The sequence below is a fragment of the Narcine bancroftii genome, chromosome 1 (assembly GCF_036971445.1).
Source record: "Narcine bancroftii isolate sNarBan1 chromosome 1, sNarBan1.hap1, whole genome shotgun sequence".
NCBI lineage: Eukaryota > Metazoa > Chordata > Chondrichthyes > Torpediniformes > Narcinidae > Narcine > Narcine bancroftii.
The window spans coordinates 416,719,988-416,731,994 of record NC_091469.1 but is presented as its reverse complement, the minus strand read 5'-3'; the positions used below and the strand labels follow the sequence as shown (position 1 = coordinate 416,731,994).

Genomic DNA, 12,007 nt, shown 5'->3' with positions numbered 1-12,007 from the left:
ATTCATATGGCTGTGTAACGAGCACAATTGTAGAGTATAGGAACAGAATGAAAAAGAAAGATTCATTAGCACCAAGCAAGAACACCACAATAACATTGTTACGTGATTCATTCAGGACCCTGAGGTGGCAGGGAAGAAACTGCCTTTAAACCTGTAATGCTTTTATGGGAGGAGAAAGAAGAGGACAGGTCTGGGGTGTGATAGACCCTCTAATAGGTTGGTTGCCTTACCGAGGCAGCACAAGATGTAGATGGAGTCCATAGAGTGGAGGAGTTTGTTGTCCTCATTGGGACTCAACGCCCCTCTCTGTAATTGGATTCTGGACTTCTTAACTGAAAGATAAAAGTCTGAGTCAGTTGCAGAATGTTGAACACTTACACTGAACACTGGGACACCTCAGGGCTACGTTCTCAGCCTGTTCACATTGGTGACCCACGACTGTATCGCCAGATCCAACTCCCAACAGTGTCAATTGTCAGAAATAAAACTTCTCACACATGAGTCTCTTTAAAACTGATGACACGACAAGCTTTATTTACAAGTCTGCAGAGTTGGACTCAACTGGCTTCTCACCAGTTAAGCCCCGATACATACAGTGCATTGATTTTTATACCCTTGTTGTTTGCCCTTCCCCTTCTTATTAATACTGTTTTAATTGGTTAGAATTGCAAAAGCATTCTAAGTACAACTGCATTTTTAATTATCACGTTCGTTACGTACGCTGCGAACTCTACATACACTAAATTCTGTTTCTCACCCTTCTTATCAATCTTTTGTCTCCTGCATGTCTCTCACTATGACCATGAAAAGATATGTTTAAAAAAAAACATATCCAGCTGAACTTTTTGTCCTTGGCTGCTAGTAAGCTCCCTGTCCGTTCTGGCTTCCCTTTTTATGATTAATCATCACATTTTAACTTAAGCCATTTTAACCTAAATTCTCTATCTCTAACAATCCACCCCTTTCTCTCTTTAAAATGTGTGTATTATATATATATATATATATATATATATAAATGGGGATTTTAACTCAGGGAAGAGAAACGTCTCATGATAAATTAATTTCGTGCTGAAGTAAAATTCTAACGGGATCTCCCAGTTCCCCTGGTTGCATAGCCTGTTGGACCATGGAAATCACCAGGCTGCATTGACAGGGAATAATACAGGGCAAAACAAGTATTACCACATACCCAGAATAATCCATTTGGGGATACTCCATATCCCCGTTCCCACGCAGACCCAACAATTGGTTACATTAAAAGTTCCTGCAATTTTAGTTGCAAGATCTACAAAAAGGTTATCTCCCCCAACTGCATTACCGAAACTTTCATGGTTATTTGGATGGACTCGAACTAAGTCCGGCTGTCTTAAAGGGGCAGGCACTTTTGACTGTGGAGTGGAATTTCTTATTGGAACAGTACGCTGGTGTATGCAAAACCAGAGTCCATCAGGGCATGGTGGGCCTGAGTCACCCTTCCAACCGTTAAGAGGGAAAGGAGTGGTATTAGGAATCCGTATATAATGACCCATATTATTTCCTTCTTTTTCCACACAAGGGGTATATAGATGTTGGGTGGTATTTTCTGCCCAGCATTTCTCAGGAACTGAGGTATGGGAAATGAAATTACCTTCCTTTCTTCCCCAAATGTGGTCCTGAAATAGGACCACTGTGTCTCTGCATTTCTTACATTTCACACCTGATAAAGACATAGGCAAACTAAGAAAAATTAAAGAACATAACAATAACATTGTGAATCAATTCTTTCTGCGAAATTGCAAGGTAAGAGGTTTTTCTCCAGGAACACAAGTCCAATCTGAGTTCGTATCAGGGTCCTGAGGCGCCTCTACAGGTCCCTTAAATCTGGATGCGTGCGTCCACCCCTTCTCTCTTGTTCGTGCTGCAGCCTCTGTAGTTAAGAGAACTTGGTATGGACCTTCCCACTGGGGCTGGAGTTTTTCAGTTTTCCAGGTCTTGATGAGAATCCAGTCTCCTGGTTCCACTTTGTGTAAAGAAAAGTCTAAAGGCGGTGTTTGTGCCAATAGTCCTCTCTTTCGTAAATCTGCAAGAGAGCGTGACAGTGCCTGTAAATAGTTCCTAACAAATATATCCCCTTCCCCCAAGGTGGGACACCCCTCAACTGTACTCCAGAAGGGAAGCCCAAACATCATTTCATAAGGGGACAACCCTACATCTTTTCGTGGGGCAGTACGAATTCTCAATAAAGCCAGGGGCAGACACTTTATCCAAGGCATTTTAGTTTCCACCATTAATTTTGTCAATTGCATTTTTAGGGTTCCATTCATACGTTCAACCCTCCCTGAGCTTTGTGGATGCCAAGGGGTATGCAATTTCCAAGAGACCTGTAATGCATTACAAATCAATTGCTGGATTTTTGAACAAAAATGTGGACCCCTGTCTGAGTCTATAGAATCCATTATACCATATCTGGGGATTATCTGCTCTAGGAGGAGGCAAGCTACTGTAGAGGCTGTAGCATTTACTGTTGGGAAGGCTTCCACCCATCGGGTAAAGTGATCTATTACCACCAACAGATACTTCCATCTTTGGACTTGAGGTAACTCTGTGAAGTCGATCTGGATACTTTGAAAAGGGCGTATGGCTAATGGTTGACCTCCCATGGTCCCTGTCCTCATTACCTTCTTATTAATTTTTGTGCATAGGTGACAGTTCTGAACCTCCTGTTGGGCCAAGGTGTAGATTCCCTTACACACATATTCTCGAAGCACTGTGTCACATAAGGCTTGGGTGCCCCAGTGGCTCTGATGATGCAGGTGTTTTAAAATATTGCGAGTTATTTCTTTATTTAGAACCATTCTTCCATCTGGTGTCTTCCATGTTCCATCAGGCAGCTGGCTTGCGCCCAGCTGAGCCATGTCCTTTTCTTCCTTAGCAGTGAAAATGGGAGCCTTCTTTATGCCTTGTCTTATTGGGATTAAGGTCAGCAAACGGACTTCTTGTTGCATGGCTGCCCTTTTCGCTTCTTCATCAGCCAGTCTGTTTCCAATTGCTGTCGGGGTATCTCCCCTCTGATGGCCTGGTATGTAGACCACTGCTATTTCCTGGGGTAATGTCAAGGCTTCTAAAGTCAGAGTAATCATCTGTTCGTGTGCCAATTCCTTTCCTCTTGATGTAATTAGACCATGCTCCTTCCAGATCTTACCAAAGGTATGCACTACCCCGTATGCGTATTTGGAATCAGTGTAAATCGTTCCAGTTTTCTCTGCCAGTATTCTGAGGGCTCTCTGCAAGGCATATAGTTCACAGGACTGTGCTGACCAGCTTCCGGGTAGTCTCGTGGATTCTACTACTTTCCAAGTATTTCCTTCTATTATAGCATATCCACTTCTTCTCATTCCGTCAACACATCTGGCGGAGCCGTCAATGTAGAATTCATATCCTTCTCCCAGCGGAGTATCGCAAAGGTCTTCTCGGGTCTTGGTCTGAAGATCTGTCAACTCGACACAGTCGTGCTCCACCTCTCTCTCTTTTTCACTGCCGTATAAAAACTGAGCTGGGTTGCAGCTATTAATCTTTGCAAACTGTAGATCTTCTCCGACCATTAAAATGGTTTCATACTTTAATATGCGAGAATCAGTCAGCCATCGATGGGCAGTTTGTGTTAATAAAACACTCACAGAATGGGAGGTGTACACAGTCATCTTTCCTCCAAAAGTAAGTTTACGTGCTTCCTCTACCAACAGAGCAGCAGCCGCTACTCTCTGGATACACGTCGGCCATCCGCGAGACACTGGGTCCATCATTTTGGAAAGGAAAGCCACTGGGTGTCGCTGACCGCCTTTTTCCTGTGTTAAAACTCCCACAGCTGTTCCTTGGTTATGAGTGACAAATAGCTGGAAGGGCTGTTTTAAAGAGGGCAGAGTGAGTACTGGGGCTCGTGTCAGGCGATGCTTCAAGTCCTCAAACCATCCCTCCTCCTCCTGGGTCCATTTCAATGGATATTCATTTTCATTTGTCAGCTTTTCATACATAAACTTCACCAAAGCTGAGTAGTCCTCTATCCATAACCTACAGTAACCTAAGAGTCCCAGGAATTGTCTTATTTCCTTCTTATTACGGGGTAACGGCATTCTAGTGATTCCCGCAATCCGTTCAGGGGTAATCCGTTTCTGTCCTTTATTATCTGGTGTCCCAGATATACCACAGTTCTCTCAACAAACTGTAACTTGTTCCTGGACACCCGTAGACCCTTTTTCCCCAGATAATTCAAGAGTCTAATTGTATCTCCCCTCATTTCTTGTTCCTTGGGTCCTGATAATAGTAAATCGTCCACATACTGCATTAGTTGGGAATCATCAGATTGTGGATAGTCCACCAGGATTTGTTCTAGCATTTGTCCAAACAGGTTCGGAGATTCAGTGAACCCTTGGGGCAATACAGTCCACCGAAGCTGTCTCCGTCTACCTGTCCATGGATTTTCCCATTCAAACGCAAACATATCTCTACTTTCCTCTTCTAATGGACATGTCCAGAAGGCATCCTTCAAGTCGATAACACTAAACCACTCATGGTCTGGGGGAATCCGACTCATAATAGTATAGGGATTAGGCACCACTGGGTGGCGGGTCTGAACAATAGCATTCAAACTTCTTAGATCCTGAACTAGGCGATAGGATCCATCTGACTTTTTCACTGGGAGTATAGGGGTGTTATAAGGTGACATGCATTCTTCTAATAGTCCGTCTCGTATTAGAGTCTCAATTACCGGCTGTAGCCCTTTTCTCCCTTCCAAAGAAATAGGATACTGACGTTTCCTTACCGGCTGATGACCTGGTATTAATGTGACATGTAAAGGAGGGATGTCCAGACCTCCTCGATTTCCCTCCTTATACCAGACTCTCTCGTCAATCTGCCGTTCATCCTCTTCCTTTAGAGCACAGAGGTGGACTCGCACTTCTCCGTCCACAGGGAGAGCACCCAAACCTAGGAGAGCCTGTAAGTCCCTTCCTAGGAGGTTAAATCCAGCCGACGGTAACAACAAGAGGTCTTGTACCCCTTCTCTTTCTTCCAGTTTCACTGTTACTTGGGGAATTATTGATACCATTCTGGGAGCCCCTTCTATCCCAGAAATTTTCAAATTACTTTTTACAGGTTCAGTCCCGATTGGCACAGTTATTACACTACTTCGTTCCGCTCCTGTGTCCACCATAAACACCACCTCTTCTCCCTTGGGACCAATTTTTAGTTTTACCAGGGGTTCCCTCTTATACTTGGTCCCCAACATTTGGAACCCCTGACCCCCCTAATCTTCTTCCATAAGTTCGAGGGCACGCAATTCCCTCTTGTATCGGGGGCATTCCCTCTTAAAGTGTCCTTCCTCATTGCAGTAATAGCACTTAACGAACCTCCGGGGTCTTCCCTCTCTTGGATATCTTGGATTGTTTAGAGGAAGGTTTTGTTTTCTTTCCCCTCTGGATTCGGCATTCATCTGTCGGATAGTCTGTACCATAACCTTTGTCGCCCTCTTTTGATCTTCTTCTTCTCTCTGCACATGTACTTTTTGCGCCTTTTTTAACAGGTCGCTTAGGGGTTTTTCGCTCCAGTCCTCCTCCTTTTCTAGTTTCTTTCTAATGTCCTGCCATGATTTAGAAATAAATTCAATTCGAATAAGCTGTTCACCCATTGGTGTACTAGGGTCCACGCCCGCATACTGTTGGACATTCTTTCTCACCCTCTCCAAGAAATCAGTAGGGGACTCGTCTTTCCCCTGGTGGTTCCCAAATGCCTTGGTGAAATTGTGACCCTTTGGCACAGCCTCCCGTATCCCTTTAATTGTCCACTCTCTATATTGTCTCATACTTGCCAATCCCTCGGGTGTTCGTTTGTCCCACCTGGGTTCATTTAAGGGATATTTTTGTTCATGGGGTCTGGGGTCCCCAGGTTGTTCATATTCCCACATGAGGAGGGCAGCCCGTCGAATCATCTGCCTCTCCTGGGGTGAGAATAATGTTCCCATTATTGCCTGCATCTCTTCCCACGTATGTGTTTGGTCCCAGGAATTGGTCGAGCTGTTCGGCCAGTCCTATAGGATCTTCCAATAACTTTTTCATTTCTTTCTTAAATCCCCGCACCTCTGTACTAGTTAGGGGAACTTTCACATATCCCGTTCCCCCTCCCGGTCCTCCAATAGGAACTTCCCTCAGGGGATTTAGGCTTATTGAAAACTTTGATGGTCCTGGACCAGTCTGGGATCTTGTCCAGGGTCGGTTTACCGGTGGAAGTTTAGGGTCCGACTCCCTTAATTCATCCTTTTTTTCCCGGCCCCTTTCGGGGCAATCAGATTCATCACCTTTCCCCTCCGGTAATAAGCTTTCCTCGGGCGCAGTAGGCACCGGGGGAATATAAGGAGGGGGAAGGTTGTCCAGAGGTTCCCATTTCTTTTCTCCCGCTACCCTCAATTTAAAACATTTTGTTAAGGATCCTGGCCAGGGAACCCAACAAAATGCATATGCTGACTCTTCTTGATTCACCTTTGGTCTCGAATTTACATATATGTTTAATGCTTGTCTAACCCAATCCTCATCAGATCCAAATTTCGGCCACCAGACCGAGGAACCTTTAATAGGTTGTTTCGACCAAAGGAGACAATATTGGACCATCTTTTTCTTGTTTTTGTCTCGATATCTTTTACTATCCCAATTTTCAAACATTCTCCCCAAAGGGCTGTCAAGGGGAACTCCCAGGAATTGTCCTGAATTTTCAGATGAGCCCTTAGATTTTGATCCTCCCATTTTCCCACTTAGATCTGTTTATCGTTGCTGAGGACCCTCTCGTTTTGGACCCTACTCCCTTCTTCTCAGACGCCTCGTCGGAGGTGCTGTCCCTCCTTCGGTTACCGCTGAGGTTTCCCTGGGGTTGACCCCTCTCTTCTCGGCACTTCGTCGGAGGTGCTGTCCCTCCTTCGGTTACCGCCGAGGTTTCCCTGGGGTCTATCCTAGAGTCCCACGACAGGGTCCTCACGCCATGACAAAAGCTCTATACCTGATCTATTACGTTAGGTTTTTTATCCAAACAGGTGTATCCCGTTACACCTGTTACCCAATCCCCACACCACAATCGTAAGTCGTCACTTACCGGTGTCTTCCCGGGGATTGAACCGTCACCCTTCTCCTCTCCGTCTTGTCGTGTCACCTTGTCCGGATACCACTCGCTCAAGCCGCCCGAAGCGACGAGCAAGGGACTAGGAGCCGCTGAACTCAGCGGGGTGCACCGCCTCCGATGTCCCTCTTCTCGCCTCCCCTCACGGCCGGAGTGTAGATCCCGGACGAGCCCCCATTTGTCAGAAATAAAACTTCTCACACATGAGTCTCTTTAAAACTGATGACACGACAAGCTTTATTTACAAGTCTGCAGAGTTGGACTCAACTGGCTTCTCACCAGTTAAGCCCCGATACATACAGTGCATTGATTTTTATACCCTTGTTGTTTGCCCTTCCCCTTCTTATTAATACTGTTTTAATTGGTTAGAATTGCAAAAGCATTCTAAGTACAACTGCATTTTTAATTATCACGTTCGTTACGTACGCTGCGAACTCTACATACACTAAATTCTGTTTCTCACCCTTCTTATCAATCTTTTGTCTCCTGCATGTCTCTCACTATGACCATGAAAAGATATGTTTAAAAAAAAACATATCCAGCTGAACTTTTTGTCCTTGGCTGCTAGTAAGCTCCCTGTCCGTTCTGGCTTCCCTTTTTATGATTAATCATCACATTTTAACTTAAGCCATTTTAACCTAAATTCTCTATCTCTAACATCAATGTTTGCACATGACACAACAGTAGTTGGACTCATCTGCAAAAGTGATGAGTCACGATACAGAGAGATGGAAAATCTCATGATATGGTGAAAGAGTAACAACCTGAGACTCAATGTGGACAACACGTAATTGTGGACTTCAGGAGGACCAGGAATGACCACTCTCCAATGTATGAGGAAGAGCACCAAGTTCCTTGGAGTTCACTCAACTAGTGACCTATTATGGTCACACAACATCTCCTCACTTGTCAGGAATACGCAACAGAGTCTGCACTTCCTGAGAAGACTGAAGTGGACAAGGCTACTTGCCACCATTATGTCAACCTTCCACGGGAGCTCTATTGAGACTATCCTGGCGGCTGCATCATGATGTGATATGGATGCTGAAGAGAAATGGATCAGTCAATCCACAGGGCTATAAGACTTGCAGAGAGAATCACTGGTGTTTCCTTCCCCCCCCCACCCTCATTGATATGATCTATCATTGCCTGAAGAGAGAGTGTAAAATCATTGAGGACCCCTTCCACCCCACACATAGCATCTTTAAGCTGCTTCCATCAGGAAAGAGATAAAGGAGCACCAGAGCCAGCACCACTAGGCTGAGGAACAGCTTCTTCCCAAGGGCGGAGGGAATGCTGAATGACTGAAGGAACTGCTCACATTAACCATCCAAGACTTCCATATTCACAAAACAATATTTATTTATTTGTGTATATGAATACTTATCCTGCATGAGCCTTGTTTGTATGTATATTATGTCTGGTTTTGTGTCTGTGTTTTGCACCGAGGATTGGAGAATGTTGTTTCATTTTGTTACGTACAAAGACAGCAGCAATAGAAATTAGCCAAAACAGTGATTAGCCAAAATAGGATTTTAATGTATTAATCATCAAATATATAACACCTTATCTAACTTATCTAAACTTAATTCCAACTATGCGCAACTATACTTGTGTATATATATATGTGTGTGTGGAAAGTATCCCAATCCATTACAATTCAGGCCCAATTCTAGAATATTAGTTTGAAATCCAGTGTTGATACGAAGAGTCTTAAATTGGTGCAAAGAAATGTTTACGAATGAGGTGGGAGAGTCCAGGGTGACAGACTGTTGTAAACTCATTAGATCCTTGTTGAGTTGCTTCCAAAGAAATGTCCTTTCAGATGCCCCTTTTCCTTTTCCAGGGGAAATGAAGTGAGTGGCTTTCACAAAGCTTCTGGAACCCTTTTGTGGATCAGCCAAAAGTGACCTTCCATTTTTAGTCATGATATGGTACACTAAGTTCCCTTCAAAAGTGACCTTTCCTTTGTCCACAGTGGGGCATACTTCTCCTCCTTACAGGGAGAAATCAGGCAAATTGTTCATTACCATACAAAATCACTTCAGCACTGTATTCCTTCCAAGAGCTGTTGCTCCTGAGCTGCTTTCATAAAAGTAGTCCCGATCAAACAGTGTACTGTTTCTTTAATATGTTGGTGGTCTCTGCACCTGTAATCCAGTTCCTTCCTCTCTCTTCAGTAGTCCCGATCAAACAGTGTACTGTTTCTTTAATATGTTGGTGGTCTCTGCACCTGTAATCCAGTTCCTTCCTCTCTCTTCAGAAGTAGCGAATTGAGATGCGCAGTCCCAGTCTTCTGTTAGCCACAGTCAATCTCCAAAGCTTGCAGGCCTTGCAGCTTGATTTATTCTCTTAAATTGATAGTCCCACGCAAATAAAAATGAACTGAAAATAGGAGCACGTAATAGTCAGGTTGTATTTGTGCAATCAGATGATTAAACTTGAATTGATCATGTTCTGAGCTACATTCACAATCCTAATTTTGAGCACGACAAATCCCATACAATCCAGCAAGTCTGATTCCATAGGTCAAAGGTTATTTTACTGTCAAGTATTAATATTTTAAAATTGTAATATACATGATATACTTTTAACTTTTGTCAGCTGAAAGGCAAATAAAGAGTTGTCATGAGCATTTCACAGTGCCCCACAATAGGAGGAAAAGAAGCCAAAGATAATGAGCACCTGTGGATTCTCATCAGTGGTCCCGTGGCCTCTGCACCCGCATAAACTCCAGTTCAAACTATCGGCAACCTCAGCTCCAGAACCAAACCTACAGTCAAGAACTCATCACCATCCAAGGTCCTTCCAGAGCCCTTCTTGCCCTCAGCACCCTCTCAAATCCAGGTTCTGAAAATAGCTGAATTTCAGGAGCTTGCGTCCAGCCGCCCAAAGCCTGTGTGGGTCTGACCATATGTCACCACTAACCCACACCCTGGTGTTCGTGATTTTTAATTTTTTTTCTGTATTTGAAAGTCATTTTGTTTGCATTTCTTTCTTTGTTTACATTTCTCTCTTGTTTTTTTTCTTGAGTAGTTTACAGTTTCCAATAAGTAGAAATTCTGCCTGGTCTGCAGGTAAAAGAATCTCAGGCTTCAATGTGATGTTATAAATGTACTCTTGACAATAAATTTGAATTTTAACTTGCACTTGGTGGATGAGAATGTGGCATTGAGGTTACAAACCAATCAGTTATGATCTTATTGAATGAGATTGTGTGAGGTGCTGTAGAGTTGCTTTTAATTTGTATGTGTTTTGTGTATATTTGTTCATATATAATGTGTTTAAATATTCTCCTGGTTTTGTGGTGTAGTGAGCTTATTTAAAGGGAAAGCCTTATGTGGGAAGTCCCTGCAATCTGCTGGAGAAGCAATGCATAGGAGCATACCATACACCTAAGCCAGAGCAACAGCTATCCTTCAAGCCAGAAGCATAAAATGGAATAAAATATAAAAATTAAGAAACTTGAAGTCTGACAATAATTTACACAAATATGCAAGAAAAACTCAGCAAGTCACAAAGATAAAGTTTGACAGTAGAATTTTTTTTCTTTAACATTGTATTTTATGAGATTTTTAATCAATTTTCCATTGTAAATTAAAATTTGACGAGCTCAATGAATGGTCAAATAACAAAAATTCAATCCTTTTGAAAAGGGCTGAATACCCCAATATTTTATCCACAAAAATTTCAGTGTTTATCTGTACTGTGACTAAATTATTTTAAGTTATTTTCAAAATTGCATGGTTGACAGGGCTCAATCATAATGATAACTTGGAAAATGGAAGCAACTTTAAAAATACAACAATGGTACAAAGAAATGAACAAGTGTATTCCATTAGAAAAAAAATTGCCTACAATCTAAAAGACAAATATGCTGTATTTGAACAAATTTGGGAACCATACATAGAGTATATTAGAAACCATCAATTTCAGACCTCCAGCTCTTAAAGTGATAAGATACAAATATGAAATTATTTAAATATGAAATTTTTATGTTCCTTTACTTATTTGTTTTTTTACCCTCTTTCATTTCTTGTTTTAAATTATAGGGGGTGGGGAGGAAAGGAGGAAAAATGAAAATATAAATACATTTTAATGCTGAATATTTGTATATATTGTTATTAACATGGATCACGATAAAGTATTAAATAAAAAAATTATAAAAACAAAGAAAAACAGAATAGTATGCAATTTTCTTAATATAAAAATATATTTCATGAAATGCAAAATAATCAGTACATATCTTTCTCTTCATTCACAGAGTCATATGGTATTTCCAAAGGACCAATGCCATTCATGGGACCTGTTTGAAAACTACACCTCTTGTTTAAGGAGCTGTTACGCAGGAGCCAACCCTCAGTGTGGAATGGTGCCAGGACCTGAAGTTGCAGATCTTTGTCACAAAGCCTTTATGTTGGCTGCACTGAGTTTAAATGCATCAAATTAGCATGTATTCCTTCAGTCTGGAATGTGTCATTTGACAGCATTCTGTTGCATTGGAAGTCCCACTGGTTTCAGGCAGATGCATTCCCATGTAGACAGGGTGGTTAAGAAGGCATTTGGTATGTTAGCCTTTATAAATCATAGCATAGAGTATAGGAGCTGGGAAGTGATGCTGAGACTGTTTAAGGCATTGGTGAGGCCAGGTTTGGAGTATTGTGATCAGTTCTGGTCTCCAAATTATAGGAAGGATATAGATAAGGTGGAGAGGGTGCAGAGGAGATTTACAAGGATGTTGCTTGGCTTAAAATGCCTAGAGTACAGAGAAAGATTGAAGAAGTTAGGACTTTATTCCTTGGAATGTAGACAGTTGAGAGGGGATTTGATAAGAGGTGTTTAAAATTATGAAGGGAATAGATAGACTAGA

At 42.3% G+C, this 12,007-nt stretch overlaps 1 protein-coding gene across 9 annotated transcripts in view; it reads right to left on the bottom strand.

Moving 5' to 3' along the window:
* cmc1 (C-x(9)-C motif containing 1) overlaps positions 1 to 12,007 on the bottom strand; it is a 218,063-nt gene that overhangs the window by 140,862 nt on the left and 65,194 nt on the right. For 8 of the 9 annotated variants that reach the window (XR_011350068.1, XR_011350065.1, XR_011350064.1 and 5 more), the window contains one exon: positions 231 to 332. Coding sequence is in view for 3 of the 9 variants with exons in the window: in XM_069914035.1 (XP_069770136.1) it covers positions 231 to 332 (102 nt within the window). In the remaining 6 variants the exon portion in view is untranslated. Of the gene's footprint in view, positions 1 to 230; positions 333 to 7,113; positions 7,792 to 12,007 lie in introns of those variants that run through there. The other variant, XM_069914038.1, reaches the window with a different exon arrangement.